This window comes from Bufo gargarizans, chromosome 2 (genome assembly GCF_014858855.1).
Source record: "Bufo gargarizans isolate SCDJY-AF-19 chromosome 2, ASM1485885v1, whole genome shotgun sequence".
NCBI lineage: Eukaryota > Metazoa > Chordata > Amphibia > Anura > Bufonidae > Bufo > Bufo gargarizans.
Genome location: NC_058081.1, coordinates 398,017,884 through 398,042,280, shown reverse-complemented (window position 1 = coordinate 398,042,280; position 24,397 = coordinate 398,017,884). Strand labels below are relative to the sequence as shown.

Genomic DNA, 24,397 nt, shown 5'->3' with positions numbered 1-24,397 from the left:
ACCATATGCAGAAGGCAGAAAACGGCCCGTATACGGAATGCAAAATACGTTTGTGTGAACGAGCCCTAAAACTGAAGATGACTAATGAAGTGTAAAGCCATCAAGCTGATACCTAGATATTACAGACAACTAACCAGTAAGGAGTACCTTTGACTTAAAACAATGAAACTCTTCTCATGGAATGTGGCAGCCCATACATACCGCAATTAAGTACAAAAAATATGCCAACAAAGGCCCAGTGGAAAAGAAACTCTGCAGGAACCAGAGGGGCAAACTGGCTAAACTGGCTCTTGTTTTTAAGCCAATTATTTTAAATTAATTTAAGTCAGTGGGTTTTGATCTTCTATTTACTGAGGATTTTGCAGATAACAATATATGACATTTCTTGTAAAAAGTCAAGACATCTGATAACATATAGAAGTTAGTATTAGGGATGAGCGAACTTGTGTTTTCAAGTTCGGTGTACAAGGTTCAGGTAATCTAAGAATTCCGTTATGAATTCCCCTACCACGGACCATAACTTATGGTCCGTGGTAGCGGACTCCATAATAGAATTCTTAGATAATCCGAACCTTGTACGCTGAACTTAAAAACACAAGCTCAACACTAGTTAGTATATATTAACACCGCCTACTCTCCTAGGCATTATTTTTTCTCCCGACTCTGGAAAAGCTCTCATTTGATGCAGATGGTCTGAGTGAGGGCCTCCATTAAAAATGAAACACATGCACAGGGCTTTTTTTAAAACTTTACCGCTTTATTACAATTTTTCCCATATATATATATACAAAATCCGTTACTTCCCAAAATTTTTGGGGAGGTGATTCAGCAATTTCTCTTATACTTTTAAATGGTGCTTGCCACTTCTATGTGCCATGATGGTCCACTGCACTATTGTGATCTCTTGCCCGGTCAGGTATCATTTCTGAAAGTGTAAAGAGAAACAATAGGAGGTATTATTTAGCATCCTGTTATAGTTTGTTAACATTTCTGCATCATTAATTGTAGGTTTAAAAAAAATGATATTTGTGATTTGTACATATAGCTCTAAGCATCAAGACCAGAAAAAAAAACTAAATATATATATATATATATATATATATATATATACAATGCAAAGAGAGAGCAGCAGCACTTGTGGATGTAGTCGGGTGCAGAAATCCTCTGACCTTAGGCCACTCGGTCAAGTATGGTTATAAAATTTTCAAAGAAGAGGCAGCACTCCAGAATATCGGTAAAACGACCCACTTTAATTTCCCCTGTGCAACGTTTCAACTGCTCCTTGCAGTCTTTTTCATGCTTGAAAAAGATTGCAAGGAGCAGTTGAAACGTTGCACAGGGGAAATTAAAGTGGGTCGTTTTACCGATATTCTGGAGTGCTGCCTCTTCTTTGAAAATTTTATATTATATATATATATATATATATATAAATAATTTATACATATACACTCCTCAACATTGAAATTGCAACACAAAGCCATAAGGTTATGCAAATCAGGTGTTGCTAAGATCTATAAACAGTGGTGTATATAGAGAAGTAAGGGCCCCCCTCACACAAGACAGAAGGGTTTCTGCCTAAACACCTTTAAATGACCCTTGGGCCATTTTGTCCACTGCCGTATTTGCTAAAAGTTGTTCCTTTAGAGGGTAGAGTCCTGGCCCAGTTTCCCCAACCCCCAGTAGAAGAGAGGATGACCCCAACTGGACCCCCTCTTGCCCTGGTTCCCATCCCAACTGGGCCCCCTTTTGCCCTGGACCCCATAGCAGTCTCATGGTCTGCCACTTGCCAGATGGAAAACAAACTTTTTAGCCACTTAAAACCTCAAAAATCGAATTAAATCATGCGGGATGACTGTGCAAGGCCTCCTGTTCATCAGTGTGCCAGTTATTGCCACTTGTTGCAAACTTAGAAGGGACAAATCCTTGAACTGACCACTGTTCTTGGTTTATCAGTTTGACAAATCTCTATTCGTTTAGGACGAGATGTCAGCAGCGTTCAATGCTGAGTGTCCTGGTGGTTGGGAGAACAACAATAAACTGGAATGACAGCAAGATGTTTGCCACCCTAGGCTTGGGATGCGACATCCAATTTCACTTGCAGTAGTACAGAATGGATCACTACACATCACTCTTCTAATGAAATGATCAGTCCATGCATGGGTTCACCTACCCATGCATGGACTGATCATCTCATTAGAAGAGTGATGTGTAATGATCCATTCTGCACTGCAAGTGAATTTGGATGTCACATCCCAAGCCTAGGGTGGCAAACAGTGTCTACAGAAACCATCAGAAGGCATGTGCATGACATTGACGACATTGAGCTACAAGCTAAACATCCAGCTACAGGTTTTCCATTGGCCTCACACCAATGCTCTCAAAGGCTATCATGGTACACATCAAGATCCCAATGTAGGCTGGAATGGTGGTCTGACCTCTTCAGCGATGAGTCCTGTTTTTGTCTAAGATGCAGTGATAGCTGGCAATCACTATATACTCTGGAGCCTATGTGAGCAATGCCATGAAGAGGCCTTCAGGGAATGTCACGCCAGTCCTACTACCGGGATTACAGCATGTGGTGGCTAAACCCCTCTAGTCTACTATATGGTTGCTAAACCCCTCTAGTCTTCATTTCAGGTAGACTAACAGCTTGGCGTTACATTGATTTGGTCATGGAACCAGTGGTATGACCATTTCTCCAAAGTGTCCCTGGAGCAGTTTTTCAACAGGACAACGCCAGACTGCATGTCGCTTGTACTACTGTGAGCAGCCTGCATGGCCTAAACATAGAACCATGGCCTGCAGCATCTTCAGATTCATCTTCCGATTGAGCACATCTGAGCTGTCATTGTTAAGCAATTGCAACTGCCAGCAGCCTGCTCAAGTGCATTCAGTGTATCAGAACATTACTCAGGCAACCATTAATAAGCTCATTGATAACTTGCCAAGTTGTGTAAATGCATGTATTTCTGCGTGTGGCACTCATACTTGATCCTGAATAAATCAAGATGTTTTTATTATGGGGGGGGGGGGCATTTATCATTTGCAGTTGTTTTTTGTTTTTGTGTCAATTTTAAGTCTGTCTTTGCTTTGTGTGCCTGCACCAAATTTATGAACTGATGCATTTTAATAATATATTTGCAACGTGGTTTACACCTATATATCTAAATGTACACTAGAGGGTTGCTTGGCATAAGTTGCAACTTTAGGGCAACCTTTGCAAAAGTAGCAAATAGTAAATGTGCCATAATCCAGGTCTAATCTAATTTTAAGCTCATAAATATAGACCTCTTCGAAAAGTGGCGAGGAATGCCAAATGTAGCAAACATTTACCAAATGTCGCAAAAAATGGTGCAACCGCCATTACTTGGGACTTTTTTAAGCCACAAAACTGACATATTTGATTTAATAAATGTCCCCCTTTGTTTCCATATTTTATCATTTGCATATCATTAATGTGTCTATCCATTAGTTTGAGAACCCTTCAGAATTGTCATTTCTGCATAAACTTGACCTACAATTACATCAGATTTTCACATTTGTATTTTTTCCTAAATGCAGATAAAGATAACCAGATCAAACAAATGAGGCTTGGTAATTTATTTATTGAGGAAAATGATTCAATGTAATATATCTGTGAGTAGCAAATGTATGTGAAACTTTGCATTCAGTACCTGGCTTGACACCATTGTGCAGCAATAATTGCAACTAAACATTTCAGTAAGTGTTGATTAGTTCTGCACATCGGCTTGGATGATTTTTTTATCATATCACTCTGTAGAAAACAGCTTCAACTCTGCTGTCTTGGTGGGTTTCCTTCCATTACCTGCTTGCTTCAGGTCCTTCCACAACATTTCTATTGGATTAAAGGTCTGGACTTTGACTTGGCCATTCCAAAACTTTAATTTATTCTTCTTTAATCAGTCTTTGCTTATTGTCTTACTGCATAACCCATGTTCTCTTGAGATTCAGCTCACGGACAGATATTCTGACATTTTTATGTAGAATTGGCAGACATACCTGTAGTTCCGAATTCATTGTTCCATCAATGGTGGCAAGCCATCCTGACCCAGATACAGCAAAGCAGGACCAAACCATGATACTACCACTACCGTGTTTCACAGATAGCATGACATTTTAATGCCAAATGCAATATTTTCCTTTTTCCAAAATCACACTTCTCATTTAAACAATTTTTTTTTTATTTTGGTCTCATTGTGGGTCATTTACAAAGATCAGCTAGCCAGTGTTTGTTTCCTCTTTGTACTGCAGGAAGATGTGCCTAATCGATGACAAGGTGCCTCGTCATCAATTATGTGCACCTCCAGCAGTTCGCCTGCTAGGAGCTACTCCAGTGTCTGACTCGAGTTTTTCTCCAACCTTTCCCCCTGTTTCCATAAAAGGAGTAAAAGTTGGTTAATCTGTTGAGGATTATTTCCCAGCCCCTGCCACTCTCCCACCACTCCTTCGATACTACCAAGTGTCGAACGCAGCGCAAAAACGTCCATGCAACAAAATATTTTTGCATGGGTGTTTAAAAAGTCGCAAAAAAAGCCCTTGTGAGCTTTTTATACCAAAATAGGTGTAGCACTATTCGTAAATGACTCCCATTGTGCCAATAGCCTTGTCGCTTGTCCAGGTAATCTTTAGCAAACTGCAGACAGAGAGCAGAGGCTTTCTCCTTCCAATCCTGCCATGCACACACCATTGTTGTTCACTGTCCTCCTGACAGTTGACTCATATTAATTAAAATTAGCTGTGAGAAAGGCCTTTAGCTACCTAGAAGTTACCTTGTGTTCATTTGTGACCTCACAGCTATTACATGCCCTTGCTCATGGTGTAATCTTTGTTGGTTGACCACTCCTGAGGAGGGTGATAATGGGCTTGAATTTCCTCCATTTGTACACAATCTGTCTGATTGTGGATTGGTGGAGTCCAAACTCTTTAGAGATAGTTTTGTAACCTTTTCCAGCTTGATGAACATCAACAACTCTTCTAAAGTCTTCAGAAACCTCCTTTGTTCATGCCATGATACATTTTGTGAAGGTCAGACTTTGATAGAGCCTTGTTCTGTAACCCTATTGCTATCAGCGCCGTACGGCGCTGGAGCGATGTGTAAACATGGTGTCTGCTCGCACGTGCAGTTGGCGTCATGGCCAGAAGGTCTCTGCTGTTTCAAACAGCAGAGACCTGCGGCTAATTACTGTGACCGGCAATAATGCCAATCACGGTAATTAAATGCTTTAGATGCCATGACCAAGTGAGGTCACGGCATCTAAATGCGCAAAAGCCTGGAAGCTCGCACTTCCGGGCTTCCTACCTATGCCGCTGGTGGCATTCCGGCTACTGATCAGTCATTTTTGACGGACATAATACCGCAGCATGCTGCGGTATTTTGTCCGGCCAAAACGCTTGACAGTGACTGAATGGAAGGCATACTGATGCAAACTGAATGGATTTCTATCCATTCAGAATGCATTCGAATATGCCTGATTAGCTCTTTTCCGGCACAGAGCCCTTTTGACGGAACTCTATGGCGGAAAATAATAACGCAAGTGTGAAAGTACCCTTACTCTCATGGATTCGTTTCACTGGTTTGGTTTAAATTTTCTGTATTTCATTGATTTCTTTTAATGCTTTTACATGTGTGGCCAAATCTCTTCCGGTTTTAGCTGCTTGTAATTAGTGGTTCTCGGTATTTAAGCCCAGGATTCTATGTCCATTTTGTCATGAGTAAGGATCAGCACTATATGATCCGAAACATGGACTTTGTATTGGATTTTACTGTGAACATGGAATAAAGGCTGTCACTTTTTGGAAGCTGGACATCGTCCTTAGTTTTTTGTATATTGTGTTGCGCTAGTTCCCAGCGAGGTCCGCGCCTCCACACCACATTTGCTACAGGAGAGCAGAGCCTCTTTGCCTCTTTTTACTTACAGTATCTTGGTGGGAACTTGCTTGTGGCTCCCTGTTTTACAGCTGAGACATTGTTGTTCCATTCTATTTTGTGCCAGTGATTTTTTTTTTCCAATCTGATATCTTTGAAATATCCACAATATTTCTCTCAGAGCTATTGATGACTGTCGTAAGAGATTCGAAAAAATGGATGCGATTTTTAATACATGTGATAAGGACTCTCAAAATACTCTGGAGTTAAAGATCTATATGTCTTCCCTGGAAAAACTGCTCACAAAGGAGATGCGGACCTGGTGGGACTTAACGTCGCTGCAAAGATATGTTGAAAAGAATATGATTCCACGGGGTCTCAGGCGTCGAAAAAAACTCGCAATTATACTCGGATACTATTGTCACACAATAGCAAATTATCTTATCGGACTGTTCTATTAAATTAATGGGACTTGAGGTGGAAACTTTGTCCAGTCTAAGAGAGGAGGTAAAAATCATCTAGGATTCTATTGCTCCCTTCGCAGACCTTGATGTGTTTAAAGATATGGATCACAAGTTACAGGAGACTCTTAATAAAAGGAGAGGAGAGCCTCGTAGCCATCAAACATCAAAAATGTTATTGTGATCTTCCGGATTACAAAAGTAATGCCGTATACACTTGGTCTGAAGCAGGGGCCAATACCCCGCGATCTATTATGAGAAAAATGTCTCGAGGCAAGAAAACACCGGGCCCTAAACTCAACTTTAGCTTAACTGAGACAGATTCCTCAGACTCTGCATCTGAGACTCTATTACCAGGTTTAATAGACCGTTTAATTACACCAAGCAGTTTCTCAAATGTTAATACAGCGGCTAGTAAAAGTCCTTAAAAAAGCACACCAGGAAACAGTCGGTATCCATCACGCAACAAGAAACTGTGAGTAATACACAGGTTGTCAACATCTCTTCTAAATTACTATCCCAATCACAAATAGATGTTTTGGCAAAGGGACTTCCTTCTCTCCAATGTGTCATTTCAATATCTATCATTGACGTCAATAGATTAGCATGGAACCTCACTTTAAAGATGCACTTTGAGGATTTGAACACCACGGACAACGCTTTTTCTACTTCTACCAATGCCCCTTTATCTCAAGAAAGTACTGTTTCCTCTTTTGAAGAGTTAGAAAACCTTTCACATATGCAGCATTCTTGCCCTATTTAAGATAGGGGTCCTGCTAATGATTTTTCCCATAGGTTTATCACAAATAACTGCTTTGGATTGCTTTCAAGAGTTAATAGAAAAATATTTATTTGCTCTAAATAAAGCGGTTTGTTCAGCCAATATGAACAGCACCCGTGATAATCTAACTCTCAGGGAACGCAGTGCACTAAGGGAGCTTGAAAATATGAATTATATCATAATAAAGCAAGCTGATAAGGGGGGTCGGTAGTTGTATCAGGTATATCCAATGTCAGGTATATCTATAAACATCAAAACCTTTATTAGAAGATAAAACTACCTATCTTGAATTAGACCCATTAAAGTGAATGGGTCCGCGATCCACTGCAGCATCCCCGCGGTCGGTGTTCATGTATTGCGGCCCGCAATTTGCGGGCCACAGCACGGCCATGGGGTGCACACGTTCATGTGCAGGAGGCCTTACTCTCAGGGATTTATTTCACTAGTTTGGTTTAAATTTTTTGTATTTCATTGATTTCTATTAATGCTTTTACATGTGTGGGCAAATCTCTTCTGGTTTTAGCCGCTTGTAATTAGTGGTTATCCGTATTTAAGCCCAGTTTTCTATGTCCATTTTGTCACGAGTAAGGATCAGCACTATATGATTACGAAACGCGTAGACATGGACTGTGTATCGGATTTTACAGTGAACATGGAATAAAGGCTCTTACTTTTTTGGAAGCTGGATATCATCCTTAGTTTTTTTATATTGTGTTGCGCTAGTTCCCAGCGGGGTCCGCGCCTCTACACCACATTTGCTACAGGTCTTTTTACTAGAAAATTCTGAAGGGTTCATAAACTTTATATATATATATATATATATATATATATATATATTTATATATATATACAAACACAATTATATACACATATCCATCCCCAAAAAGTCAGAAGGCTGCGTAAAATATAAATAAATTGCAAAATGTAAATAAATGTAAACAGACTGAAATTATATTCACAATAGATTAGCTATTAGTATTGGTGGATGGAACACTGGCCAGGCTTCGATATGTCCAGGACATAGTGGAATCAGTCCTAATGTCTTTTTTGACACCGTTAACAGACATGGTGTTCCAACAAGAATATTGGACACTAGATGGGGCAATGGATCTCCTACACACAGCAAACCAACAAATACTTTAGGTGAACTATGGGCACAAGTTGAAAGAGCATGGAATGACATACCACAGGAGGATATCCAACATCTCTTTGACCGTCACCATGCTAGGCAGGCAGCCTGTCTTGCAGTAAGGGGAGATGCCACCCTGCATTAATGTGACTGGACCTCAAAATATACACCAATGCAAAACCCCAAATAAAGGGTGCACCAACTTGGTTGTTGACCGAGCACCACTAGCAGTTTATACTTTGTCAATCTCAGCTCAATCATGCTATGTTTTCCAGTTGTTCTTTTTCATTTTCTGGTAGCATATGTACAGTATAACAGAGTGTAACGAAGTACAGCAAAACTAACTGTGACAATATATTGAAGCAATTCAAGAAACAACAACCATGAAGGCAGATGACCCAATGACAGCTATGAAGAACTTGTCAATCCATTTCTCTAAAACCATGCTGAATACATACTGATTGCAGTCAGAGTCCTGGAAATGATCATATGGGTTTTCTCGAGGCAATATATTCAGACAGAGCCAACAAAAGTACTGATAACACTTGCTGCAGGTCATTTTGTTACAGCCACTTTCTTTCTGTAAAAAAAAAAAAAAACGAAACATATTATATATATAAAGGAACAATCCATTGACAATTGATCACTCCAAACATGCCCCAGGAAGAAGACCAGGCGAAACGTGCATTGGGGTTGGTGTGTCCCGTGATTCTCCCGGTCTGTATGACATTATAGCTATTTTTTACATAGATGTTATCAAGTGGTTGTCTTATGGGTTGGATCTACATGGTGTTTACTGTATGCTTAGGACGTTTGTCCTCTATATATGCTTGCAAATGTAAGACCAACCTGTTAGGCATGTATGGTGTATTAGCTGCACTTGAGACAATTGGGTTTGGGATAACAGTATGTAATTGATACATTATCCAGTGTTTCATGGTTATGTCATTTTCTGACCGGATGTATCTAAGGGGTACACCTTGTGTATCATTACCTCTAACATTGCTGCTTACTTTTATATTTATTCTTTTCTTTGATATGTAATTGATTTGTAATAATAAAGATATGTTAACAGACCTATTATCAGGCCCATCTAAAAATGTAATCTAAACCTACAATAAGCATTGGTGTTTAGCATTTTGTAATAATCCATCACAAAAGTAAAAGTATATTTACTTGATTAAATTCCATTAAATCATAAGCAGATTAAAATTAGAGGAATCCACATGATTGTAGGGAGAAAAAGGTTAAAACAACCAAACTAGTAGTGGACTGACGAAGCAGTTGGCGAAACATGTTGGGTAAGTGGGGGACCTCCATGCCAAAAGCGGGTACTTGATGTATAGTTTTCCAAGATTTATCTTGTGGTTTGTGGTATCGGATCCTTAGCACGGCCTATGGTAAGGTCGCTGCACATTTTTTGTGGCTTCAGACATACTCCACTTGGATATGATACTTTTGTAATATATTTTTTCTGGTATTATCTCATATAAACTTGCCCTAGTCTGCATGTGAGTCAGTCCCTACTAGAAGGGCTACTTTCACACTAGCGTTCGGGTGTCCGCTTGTGAGCTCCATTTGAAGGGGCTCACAAGCGGCCCCGAACGCATCCGTCCAGCCCTAATGCATTCTGAGTGGACGCGGATCCGCTCAGAATGCATCAGTCTGGCAGCGTTCAGACTCCGCTCCGCTCAGCAGGCGGACACCTGACCGCTGCTTGCAGCGTTCGGGTGTCCGCCTGGCTGCGCGGAGGCAAACGGATCTGTCCAGACTAACAATGGAAGTCAATGGGGACGGATCCGCTTGAAGATGACACACTATGGCTCAATCTTCAAACGGATCCGTCCCCCATTGACTTTACATTGAAAGTCTGGACAGATCCGTCTGAGGCTATTTTCACACTTAGAAATATTTTAACAATATAATGCAGACGGATCCGTACTGAACGGAGCCACCGTCTGCATTATATGAGCGGATCCGTCTGAGACGGATCCGCTCTGAACGCAAGTGTGAAGGTAGCCTAAAGGTTGTTTTAAGTGTTTTCTCCCTTTCTTAATCTGCTTGTGTTTTAATGGAATGAAATAAAGTAAATATACTTTTATTTTGTGGTGGATTATTTTTAATATGGGCTATAACACCAATACTTATTTAACATACATGCTTATTTGACATACAAGGTATAAAGTTATTTTCTGCTGTCTTTGATATGTTACCTCAATAGGAGCTTTACAACCAGGGCAGGGCTTGGAGTTGTTCTTTAGCCACTCCAAATTCTTCATCTTGTTAGCCCTTTTCTCCAGTATTTTTTTTTCTAATTCTTCTGCATCAAGATCCTCTTCACTCAATTCAACACATTCTGTGACTGATCAAGAAAACACAAAAAATAATATGTTTTGAATGTATAAAATGAAAAAGACAAATATAGCTAATATTATTAGCCCTTTCAGGACAGGGATTTTTTTTCATTTTTGTGTTTCTGGTTTTTATTTCATGCCTTCCCGGAGTTATACCGTATTTTTTGCCCTATAAGACACACCGGCCCATAAGACTCACCTAGATTTTTGAAAAGGGAAAATAAGAAGAAAAAAAAAATTTGAACCAAAAGGTGTGCTTTTGGTGGGTTTTGAACTAATGGTGGTCTGTGGATTACACTATTATGGGGGATCTGTGGATGATGCACTGTTATGTAGGTCTGTGGCTTACACTGTTATGGGGGATCTGTGGATTACACTGTTATGGGGGATCTATGGCTGACACTGTTATGGTGGATCTGTGGATGACACTGTTATGGGTATCTGTGGATGGCACTGTTATGGGGGATCTATGGATGACACTGTTATGGGGGCATCTGTGGATGGCACTGTTATGGGGGCATTTGTGGATGGAATGACACTGATATGGGGGGATCTGTGGATGACACATATATAGCATCTTATGCTTTGTGTCATCCACAGATCCCCCCATAACAGTGTCCCTGTGTAGTGAATGACTCCCAATACAGGGGGTGAGGGACGGCATCTGGTTTTGTAATAGCAGCAGGGCCCGGTGCAGTCACTGTATTCTATTATACCGGGCCCCGCTCACTGTAGTAATCATATCTAACCTGTAGGCAATGTTAAACTATAGAAATCATGTGCAATCCAGCCTGTAGTACTTACTACAATCTTTCGTAGCAAGCAGGAGGCCGGGCAGGCAGCGGCAGTGTAACTCACTACGTCACGCGCCTACGCCACCTGCTTCATTCATAAAGTGGGAGGAGCAGGCGCGTGATGCAGGAGGCCAGGCAGGCGCAGCGTAACTCACTACGTCACGCGCCTGCTCCTACCACTTTATGAATGAAACTGGCGGTCTAGGTGCGTGATGTAGTGAGTTACGCTGCCACTGCCCGCCCGGCTTCCTGCCTGCTACGGAAGATTGTAGAAAGTACTACAGGCTGGATTGCACATGATTTCTATAGTTTAACATTGCCTACAGGTTAGATATGATTACTACAGTGAGCGGAGCCCGGTGTAATAGAATACAGTGACTGCACCGGGCCCCGCTGCCATTACAAAACCAGATGCCGGCCCCCAGCCCCTTTTCCCTCCGTGCTGATACACCCGCTGGCCGCGCTGTGCAGCATCGCGGCGGCGGTGTATCAATGTAAATTGCAGCATTCGCCCTATAAGACCCACCAACATTTTGGGGGGGGGGGGGGGGGGAGTGCGTCTTATAGGGCAAAAAATACAGTAACATTTTTATGTTTCCGTTCACATAGCTGTATTAAGACTTGTTTTTTGCAGAACACGTTGTACTTTATCATGGCACCATCTAATATTGCATAAGATGTAGTGGGAAGATGGAATTTCAAAGGGGGCTGAATTCGGCCACAGTATTATGGGTTTTGTTTACAGCGTTCATTATGAAGTAAAACTGACCTATTCCCTTCATTCTCTGGGTTAACACAATTACAGAGATACTACATTTGTATAGGTTTTTTTTAACTGAACTGGCTAATTTTAACTGGCTAATTTTGTGCGGGACTATCTGTAGTTGTTAGTGATACCATTTTTGAATGTGTATCACTTTTTGCTAAGTTTTATAAAAATTTGGGGGGGTGAAGAGATGAAAAAATGGCGAATAGGCAAATTTATTTTTTTCATGACACTATTTGCCGTATGAGATAAATACTTTTACATTTTAATAGTAAGGGCAGTTTTTTTTTTTACCTCTCCTTACTGTGGTCATGTTTGATCACGGTATCTGAGGGGTTAAATGTCTGTGATCGGTGTTATCACCAATCACAGACATTAGCATTAGGTGTCTGCTGTTTAACCACTTCCCAACCGCTCATAGACTATAAAGGTCCATTCAGAGACAGCAACTGCACACTAATCGTGCAGCTGCTGAGCGCGAGCCTGCTGTCAGTGACAGCAGTGTATCCCATAGAGAATGCTGGGACCATTCCTGGGTGTCCCTGCCTTCTAAATCACTGTATACACAGTGCTGAATGAGCGCTGTGTATACAGCTAAGGAAGCAATGTGCTGTTGACACCATAGACCACGATCAGCCCTGCAGTGAGGCTGTGTAGTGCTGTACAGTGCTGTATAGCCTCTCTAGTAGCTATATTTCTCCTGAAACTGCGGCATCCGTAACGACCAGAGCTATAAAAACATCACATGATGTACCCCATCAATTAAAAACAAAATTACACCAAACAGATTTTTTTGTGACCTGACACAGTGGGTTAATATTCTCCTGTTATCCCTTGCGAAAAAGAGAGTTCGGACTTAAAGCACCATTTTCTTGTAATAATATATATTTTTTTCAAAGCCAAGTTTTAGAAGTTCCATGAAATGATTGTTGGGTCAAAGTGCTCGCTACACCCCTTTCCTTGGGTGGTGTAGTTTCCAAAATGTGGTCACTTTTTCAGGATTTTCACTGTGGGGGTACCTCAGGGTATCCTCAAAAGCAACATGGTGCCTGTGACAGATCCATCTGTATAGACCTATATTGCTGGTTCGTCTGTTTGCCTTCATTTCGCTGGATTTCCTGTCCGTATGCCCCTGTTCGTGTGTTTCCCCACATACCGATTGGAACTACTGAACGGACGGCCACCCAGGAGAGGCGTGTGCTGCTAGTTAACCTAAATGGCCTCATTGTTCACAAAGGACTTGAACCAACTTGAACTCCTGGTCTAATTCGTGCCATTGTGGGATGCTAAATGTCTGTGTATTGAAAAGGGTTGTGACATTGTATGTTTAAATGGTGATGTCTGTTCTGTTGTCCCCACATGTGTATTGGTGATTTCCCTCTGTCTTAGAGAGATAATTGGATTATTCCTCGGGTGTCGCCAGGGCAGAGAGGAGAAAACCATAATGCATTGTGGGGATGTATTGTCTCTGTAGTGCTGCATGTCTGTCCTGTGTCACAGTCTCCATTCTGGTCCCCTAGGGGCGTGTCCACCAGATGGGGACCTGCATAAAAATGGGCGGGTAGCCCTCAATAAATCATTCCCTGTTTGACTTTCAAGACGGAGCTTGGTCTCGTTTATGGAGGGATTTATTATTGGGACAGCGCTTTCGTATATTGCTAGCTGTGGAAGGAGTTCGACTCAATTGCCGATCGGGAGTTGCCACGTTCGTATGCTCCATTCGGGGGTTTGATGATCGGCTGGATTAAAAACTGCATTCCTGGAGAAAGGGGCTTATTCACTAACCAGCGGCGTCATCTACCTGGCGGTGAGTGTCCTAACAATTGGTGGCAAGCAACGGGATGAATCCTACCGCCCAGAAGGCCAGCTACAAATCCCAGGGTGAAAATGCAGTATGAGGAATTAAGGCGTGCTACCCTTAAAGATATATTGGAACGCAGAGGACGATCAGCGAGTAATCTCAAGAAGAGAGAGATTATTTCTATATTATTGAAGATGGATGCAGCACAGGGAACGGAGAGAGCTAATGTGCCTGGCATACTGGATTTAACCGGGCAGTCCAGATAAGGCTGGCACACTTTGGCCCCAACCCTGCAGCAGATATTGTGGTCCAGGTGCAAGCAGCAGTAGCAGCACAACAGGCGCTCCAGGGAAGAGGAGCTGCAGCAGCAGAGGTACCCCATAATAATAATGGAAGGAGAAAGGTACCTTTTGCTGCATTTAGACATTTTGTGGAAGCGGAGGGAGAGATTGACGGGTTCCTGGCCGATTTTGAAAGGCAGTGTGCCTTACACCAGGTACCCGCAGAGGAATGGGTCACTATCCTCTCTGGGAAATTATCCGACCAGGCCAGTGAGGCTTTTCGGGCCATCCCAGAGGAGGAAATTACAAGTTACCAGGCAGTAAAAGATGCCCTTTTGGCTAGATACGCTGTCACCCCTGAGGCGTACCGGCGGCGATTCCAGGACACTAACAAGCAGGATTGCGATTCTTATGTGGAGTGGGCATGCAGGGTACACGCACCGCAGCCCACTGGATGGCAGTGTGCCAAGCAGTGACTGGGGAAGAGGTGCTGCAAGTATTTTTGTTGGAGCACTGCTTTGATCGGTTACCTGCAGGAGTCAGAGAGTGGGTTAGGGACCGCTAACCCGCTACCTTACCTGAAGCTGCTCGTCTGGCCGATGAATACACAGATGCACGAAGGCTAGACCAGACAGCAGCCAAGGTCCCTACCCGAGTGGAGTACAAACTGGCAGCACCTCCAACCACTACTGTGTATCACCCCCCCAGCGCAACACACCCCCACAATACCACCAGCGAACAATTATGTTCAGCCAGCTCGGTTCAACGCCCGGGATTACTCTCAGCCTATCCGGTGCTATGGGTGCAAACAGTTGGGGCACAAGAGACCGGAGTGCCCATTGAACAATACCAACCCAGCGCAGTCGTGGAGAAAACCAGCCAGCGGAAATCAGCAGCCACCCCAGCCTTCCGCTCACTGTCTTGAGCAGGAGGAATTTTGGGGTATACTACATGAGGCGGATCCAGTACAAGCAGCCCAGCAGGATAACCGGCAGCAGCACAGGCAGACCGTTAGACTAAATGGCAAAGTGGTTACTGGTATGAGAGACACCGGGGCCACTATGACCCTGCTCCAAAAGAACCTTGTTTCGGAACACCAACACACTGGAAATACTGTGGCAGTGAGGGCAGCAGGAGGCGCCGTGTTCCGTCTACCTGTTGCCCGGGTTCATTTGGATTGGGGAGTGGGCTCTGGACATGTGAATGTGGGGGTTATGAAAGACTTGCCTGCTGATGTCTTGCTCGGGAATGACCTGGCCCCTTTGGTTTCTGCTTATGCTCCAATGGGACCTGCTGATGTCCACCCAGTGACTACCCGGGCCCAGACCCGTGTTGCTGGAACCAGCCCACCTGCCGCCGAGACCCAGGTAAGACCCGATTCCCCGACTGATACCCTAGGACAGACCTTTGCTAGCTGGGATTCCCCAGAGGAGTTTGGGAGGGAAACTCAGGCAGATCCGACTCTCCAGAAGTATAGAGACAGAGCAGATACTGGAGAGGAAGGAGTAGATTGGGAGCGGTATGAATGGGTGGGGGACAGGTTATATAGGATCCCTAAACCGTCCCAGAAAAGTGTTGCCCATCTGCCGAATCGACAGCTGGTGATGCCCGCAAAATACCGGCAGGAGATTCTGCCGATAGGGCATGACGTTCCATTAGCCAGACATCTAGGGTCCCGCTGCACAGCCTATAGGATCATGCAGAACTTCTTTTGGCCAAATTTTAATCAGGCTGTGCGGATATATTGTAGTACGTGTGACACTTGTCAATGGGTAGGAAAGCGGGGGGACCACCCAAGAGCTAGGCTTATGTCTATGCCTATCATTGGGGAGCCCTTTGCCCGCATAGCCGTTGACATTGTGGGTCCACTGGCCAGGGCTAGTCCATCCGGTAAGAAGTATATTCTCACCGTGGTGGACTATGCCTCTCGCTATCCAGAGGCAGTAGCGCTGTCTAATATAGAGGCAGAGACAGTTGCTGTTGCCCTGGTTAGGATTTTTACTAGGGTCGGGTTCCCTAAGGAGATTCTCTCTGACCAGGGAACCCAATTTACCGCTGTGCTCACCCAGCAACTGTGGAGGGTGTGCGGCATTAAACCGATACTTAGTTCCCCGTACCATCCACAGACTAACGGCCTCTGCAAGCAATTTAATGGCACCCTCAAACAGATGTTGAGGACCTTTTCTGACACTTGCAGAGACTGGGAGCGATTCCTGCCTCATCTGTTGTTTTCTTACAGAGAGGTGCCCCAGGAATCTACTGGGTTCTCCCCCTTTGAGTTGCTCTATGGGAGGAGGGTCCGCGGACCCCTAGATCTCATTAGAGGTCACTGGGAGGGGGAGACAGAGCAGGAAGGGACCCCCATAGTACCATATGTCCTGGAACTCTGGGACCGCATGGAGAAACTGTCCCTGATGGTAAGAGAGAATTTCCAGGTGGCCCAGGGGAGACAGAAGAGATGGTACGATCGGGGTGCCCGGCAGCGAGTCTTCCAGGTTGGGCAGAAAGTGCTAGTGCTCAAACCTGTGAAGGCGAACAAGATGCAAGCATCTTGGCAGGGCCCGTATAAGGTGTTAGCTCAGGTGTCTGATACTACCTACCTTATAGCCAGCTGTTCAGATGAAAGGATCCAGCGATCCTTTCATGTGAACATGCTAAAGGAGTATCAGGAGAGACCGGAGGATGTCGCTGCAGTATGTGCCCCTGCTGCAGACGATACAGAGAGTTTACCCTTACCCGATTTGTTAGAGAGGGACTCCCAGACTGACCTTACTAGTCTTGTACAGCTAGGGGATAGATTAAGCCCCACAGAGAAGGGACAGACAAGACAGCTTCTGTGGGAGAAGCAGGCGACGTTCTCCCAAGAGCCTGGCTACACTACCCTAGCTGTACATAAGGTAGAGACCCCTAGACAGAACCCTCTACGACAGCCCCCGTACCGTATCCCTGAAGCAGTCCGAGAAGGAATGCGGAAGGAGATACAGGAGATGACCCAGCTTGGGTTTATCAAACACTCCGATAGCCCTTGGGCTTCGCCTGTAGTCCTGGTGCCTAAGAAAGATGGGACCACCCGGTTCTGTGTAGACTACAGGCGGCTCAACGAGCGGACCACCACTGACACCTACCCGATGCCCCGGGTATACGAATTATTAGATCGTATTGCCAGGGGACGCTATCTGACCACCATAGACCTGTGTAAAGGTTATTGGCAGATCCCCCTGGCCGATTGGTAGAAGCACCCCATTTGGCTTCTACCAATTTAAGATCATGCCATTTGGGATGAAGAATGCCCTGGCTACCTTTCAGAGTATGGTGGATAGACTTCTCGATGGATTCCAGGAATTTGCTTGTGCATACCTGGATGACATTGCGATCTACAGTGGGTCCTGGGAGGAACACCTAGTACATGTAGGGGTAGTTTTGGACAAAATTCGGGCTGCTGGCCTGACATTGAAGCCAGAGAAGTGCCATCTAGGCTTGGCTGAAGTGCAATACCTGGGTCACAGAGTGGGGTGTGGGAGCCAGAGACCAGAGCCGGCTAAGATTGAGGCAGTAGCTAACTGGCCCACACCTATCACTAAGACCCAGTTAGCCTTCCTAGGGACAGCAGGGTATTACAGACGCTTTGTCCCAGACTACAGCACTATTGCTAAGCCCCTGACTGACCTGACCAAGAAAAATCTCCCTAAGCAGGTCCTGCTGCGTTTCCAGCACTCAAACAGGCTCTTGTAAATGCCCCTGTCCTGGCTGCCCAGTCCCTAACAAACGTTTTCTCGTCCATAAAGATGCTTTCATGTATGGACTGGGGGCTGTGCCGAGCCAGGTCGGGGAAGATGGAGGAGAGCACCCTGTCGCATATCTCAGTAGAAAGCTGTTACCCCGAGAAGTGAGTTATGCGGCAGTGGAGAAGGAATGCTTGGCCCTGGTCTGGGCATTGAAAAAGTTAAGCCCTTATTTGTATGGACAGGAATTTTCCCTTGTGACGGACCACAATCCCCTTGTCTGGCTTAACCGGGTCTCAGGAGACAATGGGAGACTTCTGCGGTGGAGTTTAGCATTACAACCGTATAACTTCACCATCAGCTACCGACCCGGTAAGCAGAATGTTAATGCAGATGGATTGTCCCGGCAAACCGACGTTCTTGCTACCTCCTAGTCCGGTCATCCCCAAGTTGACCCGCTAAAGGGTCAAGCCGGGTCTGCCGGAGTGTCCCACAAGGGGGGAGCCGTGTGACAGATCCATCTGTATAGACCTATATTGCTGGTTCGTCTGTTTGCCTTCATTTCGCTGGATTTCCTGTCCGTATGCCCCTGTTCGTGTGTTTCCCCACATACCAATTGGAACTACTGAACGGACGGCCACCCAGGAGAGGCGTGTGCTGCTAGTTAACCTAAATGGCCTCATTGTTCACAAAGGACTTGAACCAACTTGAACTCCTGGTCTAATTCGTGCCATTGTGGGATGCTAAATGTCTGTGTATTGAAAAGGGTTGTGACATTGTATGTTTAAATGGTGATGTCTGTTCTGTTGTCCCCACATGTGTATTGGTGATTTCCCTCTGTCTTAGAGAGATAATTGGAATATTTCTCGGGTGTCGCCAGGGCAGAGAGGAGAAAACCATAATGCATTGTGGGGATGTATTGTCTCTGTAGTGCTGCATGTCTGTCCTGTGTCACAGTCTCCATTCTGGTCCCCTAGGGGCGTGTCCACCAGATGGGGACCTGCATAAAAATGGGCGGGTAGCCCTCAATAAAACATTCCCTGTTTGACTTTCAAGACGGAGCTTGGTCTCGTTTATGGAGGGATTTATTATTGGGACAGCGCTTTCGCATATTGCTAGCTGTGGAAGGAGTTCGACTCAATTGCTGATCGGGAGTTGCCACGTTCGTATGCTCCATTCGGGGGTTTGATGATCAGCTGGATTAAAAACTGCATTCCTGGAGAAAGGGGCTTATTCACTAACCAGTGGCGTCATCTACCTGGCGGTGAGTGTCGTAACAGTGCCTAAAGACCATTGTAGCAAATTCTGTGGTGAGATTTTGCTAGAATGGTCTTTAGGCACCATATGGCGCTTCATGCATTCTGAGCTCTGCTGTGTACCCATACAGCAGTTTACAACCACATATGGAGTGTTTCTGCAAACTGCAGAATCAGGACAATAAATATTAAGGTTTGTTTTGTTGTTAACCCTTGATGTATTACAGGAAAAAATTTATTAAAATGGAAAATCTGCCAAAAAAGTGAATTTTTGAAAGTTAAATTTACAGAACATGCCCACAACTTTGAAGATTTTTGTTTTGTTTTGAAGCAAACAACAAATAGGACAAAATAACAGAAAAAGTCAATGTGCATAAGTATTCACCCCCCTAAAGTCAATACTTTGTAGAGCCACCTTTTGTGGAAATCACAGCTCCAAGTCGCTTTGCATAAGTCTATGAGCTTGCCACATCTTAACACTGGGATTTTGCCCATTCCTCCTTGCAAAACTGCTCCAGCCCCTTCAAGTTGGATGGTTTACGCTTGTGAACATAGTAACATAGTAGTAACATAGTACATAAGGCCGAAAAAAGACATTTGTCCATCCAGTTCGGCCTGTCATCCTGCAAGTGGATCCAGAGGAAGGCAAAAAAAAAAACTGTGAGGTAGAAGCCAATTTTCCTCACAAAAAAATTCCTTCCCGACTCCAATCAGGCAATCAGAATAACTCCTTGGATCAACGATCTCTCTCTAGTAGCTACAGCCTGTAATATTATTACACTCCAGAAATACATCCAGGCCCCTCTTGAATTCCTTTATTGTACTCACCATCACCACCTCCTCAGGCAGAGAGTTCCATAGTCTCACTGCTCTTACCGTAAAGAATCCTCTTCTATGTTTGTGTACAAACCTTCTTTCCTCCAGACGCAGAGGATGTCCCCTCGTCACAGTCACAGTCCTGGGAATGAATAGATGATGGGATAGATCTCTGTACTGTCCCCTGATATATTTATACATATTAATTAGATCTCCTCTCAGTCGTCTTTTTCTAAAGTGAATAGCCCTAATTTTGATAATCTTTCAGGGAACTGTAGCTGCCCCATTCCAGTTATTACTTTAGTTGCCCTCCTCTGGACCCTCTCCAGCTCTGCTATGTCTGCTTTGTTCACTGGAGCCCAGAACTGTACACAGTACTCCATGTGTGGTCTGACTAATGATTTGTAAAGTGGTAGGACTATGTTCTCATCACGAGCATCTATGCCCCTTTTGATGCAACCCATTATCTTATTGGCCTTGGCAGCAGCTGCCTGACACTGGTTTTTGCAGCTTAGTTTGCTGTTTATTAAAATTCCTAGATCCTTTTCCATGTCAGTGTTACCGAGTGTTTTACCATTTAGTATGTACTGGTGACTTGCATTATTCCTTCCCAGGTGCATAATTTTACATTTGTCAGTGTTAAACCTCATCTGCCACTTATCTGCCCAAGCCTCCAATTTATCCAGATTGATTTGTAGCAGTATACTGTCCTCTTCAGTGTTAATTACTTTGCACAGTTTAGTGTCATCTGCGAAAATTGATATTTTACTATGCAAGCCTTCTACAAGATCATTAATAAATATATTGAAGAGAATAGGGCCCAATACTGACCCCTGAGGTACTCCACTAGTGACAGTGACCCAATCTGAGTGTGTACCATTAATAACCACCCTCTGTTTTCTATCATTTAGCCAGTTACTTACCCACTTACAGACGTTTTCTCCTAGTCCGAGCATTCTCATTTTATATACTAACCTTTTATGTGGTACAGTGTCAAATGCTTTGGAGAAGTCCAGATACAGTAATCTTTAAGTCTGACCACAGATTTTCCATTGGATCGAGATCTGGGCTTTGACTAGGCCATTCCAACACATTTACATGTTTCCCCTTAAACCACTAAAGGGTTGCTTTAGCAGTGTGTTTGGGGTCATTGTCCTGCTGGAAGGTGAACCTCCGTCCTAGCCTCAAATCATGCAATGAGTGGTACAGGTTTTTCTCAAGAATATCCCTGTATTTAGCACCGTCCATCTATCCCTCAACTCTGACCAGTTTCCCAGTCTCGGCTGCTGAAAAACATCCCCACAGCATGATGCTGCCACCACCATGTTTCACTGTGGGGATGGTGTTCTTTGGGTGATGTGATGTGTTGGTATCGCGCCAGACATAGCGTTTTCTTTGATGGCCGAAAAGTTCAATTTTAGTCTCATCAGACCAGAGCACCTTCTCCCATACATTTTGGGAGTCTCCCACATGCCTTTTTGCAAACTCACAACATGCCTTTTTGTTTTTTGCTGAAAGTAATGGCTTTCTTCTGGCCAATCTGCCATAAAGCCAAAGTCTATGGACCATACGGCTTATTGTCGTCCTATGTACAGAAACTCCAGTCTCTGCTGTGGATCTCTGCGGCTCCTCCAGGGTTACCTTAGGTCTCTGTGCTGCCTCTATGATTAATGCCCTCCTTGCCCAGTCCATCAGTTTTGGTGGGTGGCCGTCTCTTGGCAGGTTTGCTGTTGTGCCATGTTCTTTCCATTTGGTTATGATAGATTTGATGGTGCTCCTGGCGATCATCAAAGATTTGGATTTTTTTTTATAACCTAACCCTGACTTGTACTTCACAACAAAATTGTCCCTTACTTGTTTGGAGAGTTCCTTGGTCTTCTTTGCAGTGTTTGGTTGGTGATGCCTCTTGCTTAGGTGTTGCAGTCTCTGGGGCCTTTCAAAAAAGGTGTGTATTTGTAATGACAGATCATGTGACACTTAGATTGCACATAGGCAGACATCATTTCACTAAGTATGTAACTTCTGAAGGTAATTGGTTGCACCAGAGCTTTTTCTGGGCTTTCTAACAAAGGGGCTGAATGCATACGAACATGCCAATTTTCTGTTTTCTATTTCTAAACAATAGTTTTATTTATATATTTTTCTAATTTCACTTCACCAACTTAGACTATTGTGTTCTGATCCATCACATAAAATTCAGATTAACAAAACATTGATCTTAAGGCTGTAATGTAACAAAATCAGAAAAAAGTCAAGGGGGGTGAATACTTTTGCAAGGCACTGTAGATGCCCGTGATATGAACATAGTCCTACCACTTTACAAATCCCTAGTCAGACCACACATGGAGTACTGTGCACAGTTCTGGGCTCCTGTGAACAAGGCAGACATAGCAGAGCTGGAGAGGGTACAGAGGAGGGCAACTAAAGTAATAACTGGAATGGGGGGACTACAGTACCCTGAAAGATTATCAACATTAGAGTTATTCACTTAAAAAAAAAGACAACTGAGGGGAGATCTAATTACGATGTATAAATATATCAGGGGTCAGTACAGAGATCTCTCCCATCATCTATTTATCCCCAGGACGGTGATGAGGGGACACACTCTGGAGGAAAGAAGATTTGTACACAAACATAGAAAAGGATTCTTTACCGTAAGAGCAGTGAGACTATGGAACTCTCTGCCTGAGGAGGTGGTGATGGTGAATACAATAAATTAATTCAAGAGGGCCTTGGATGAATTTCTGGAGTGTAATATTATTACTGGCTATAGCAACTAGAGAGGGGTCGTTGATCAAGGGATCATTCTGCCTGATTGGAGTCGGGAAGGAATTTTTTTGGGGAAAATTGGCTTCTACCTCACAGGGGTTTTTTGCTTTCCTCTGGATCAACTTGCAGGATAACAGGCTGAACTGGATGGACAAATGTCTTTTTTCGGCCTTATATACTATGTTTCTATGTTACTAGATGTCCTAATGTGTGGCTCCAGTGTTATCTAAATATAGATGATATGTGTCATGGTGATGATAATGAGATGATTCCTGAAAAGCGATCTCTACTGAACAGGAAGTTACAATATATTTTTAAGCCTAGTGACCAGTTTGCAAGCTGCAGGATTATAGGCTTTTTAACAAATATAATAACATGTAGTGACATTAAATATGTAAAACAAATAAATCACTGTAAATAAAATAAAAAAAAACTTGATTTAAACATTTTTTGATGAAACATTTCCATTAAGCTTGACAGAAGACTGGTGAGACTGAGTTGCAAATTAAAGTCACAGACGCACCCGAGGTGGAGCAGGAAAGTGTAAACTTCACAGCAGTGGGATTCACATACAGCTGGTAATACTATTGTTGGGAGGTTCCTACTTCCACCCACTTCTTAGTCACTCTCCATCTCTGTCTATCAGCAGGGAGATTCTCTACTTGCTTTAACCCTCCATCCATTTAATTTACGGCCTCTGTTTCGCTGAGATGCTATACTCTTGCATAACCTAACTTTACACAGTTGCACTCATTGATTACAGGCTTATGCCCTCTCCCACTGGTGGGAAAGATGGGCTCTTTTAAAGACTAATTGCTTCCTCCACATAGGCAAAGCAGTATCCCCATACCTATACATTTTCATGTTCTACTTGGCTCAACTGCTGTGTCTCTCTCAACCAATCCTGTCACCTTTGGCTGTACTTCCCTATCACATTGCCATCTTACCTGGGGCAGGTGGTAAAATACATCCATTTCTGGTGAGCCCCGAGAACTTGTGCCACAAGGACAAGTACAGCCATATGATACACCATAAAACCAGGGGCGTACATAGAAATCACTGGGCCCCATAGCAAGAATCTAAATTGGGCCCCTACTGGTGCATATACTATAAATCTGTACACACTGCATCTATTTTACCTGGTACCTCACATATCAGTACACTGCTGTATATACAATATACCTGTACACACTGCATCTAGTATACCCCGTACCTCCCATATCAGTACACTGCTGTATATACTACAGTCCTGATCAAAAGTTAAAGACCACTTAAAAAATGGCAAAAAATCATATTTAGCATGGCTGGATCTTAACAAGGTTCCAAGTAGAGCTTCAACATGCAACAAGAAAAAATGGGAGTGAGACAAAAAACTTTTGGGGAGCATTCAATTTAATGAAAACAACGAATAAACTGAAACAGGCTGTTTTTCAGCTGATCAAAAGTTTAGGACCACACCTCCAAAAAAAAACTAACCCCCCCAAAACCGAACTCTAACTTCCAAACATGAACTCAGTAATGAGTAGCTCTGCAGTTATTGTTGATCACTTTAAAAATTTGTTTTTGCATGCTTGATGCAA

General features: G+C 43.5%; 1 protein-coding gene across 1 annotated transcript in view; it reads right to left on the bottom strand.

The window, feature by feature from the left end:
- Nucleotides 1–754: 754 nt before the first annotated feature.
- The window catches only part of LOC122928227 (E3 ubiquitin-protein ligase RNF14-like), a 165,497-nt gene continuing 141,854 nt past the window's right edge, over nucleotides 755–24,397 (bottom strand). The window contains exons 6-8 of the mRNA XM_044280847.1: nucleotides 10,472–10,620; nucleotides 8,717–8,838; nucleotides 755–925 (exon numbers count right to left, since the gene is read on the bottom strand). Of these exons, the coding sequence (XP_044136782.1) occupies nucleotides 913–925; nucleotides 8,717–8,838; nucleotides 10,472–10,620 (284 nt within the window). The 3' untranslated portion in view covers nucleotides 755–912. The remainder of the gene's footprint in view (nucleotides 926–8,716; nucleotides 8,839–10,471; nucleotides 10,621–24,397) is intronic.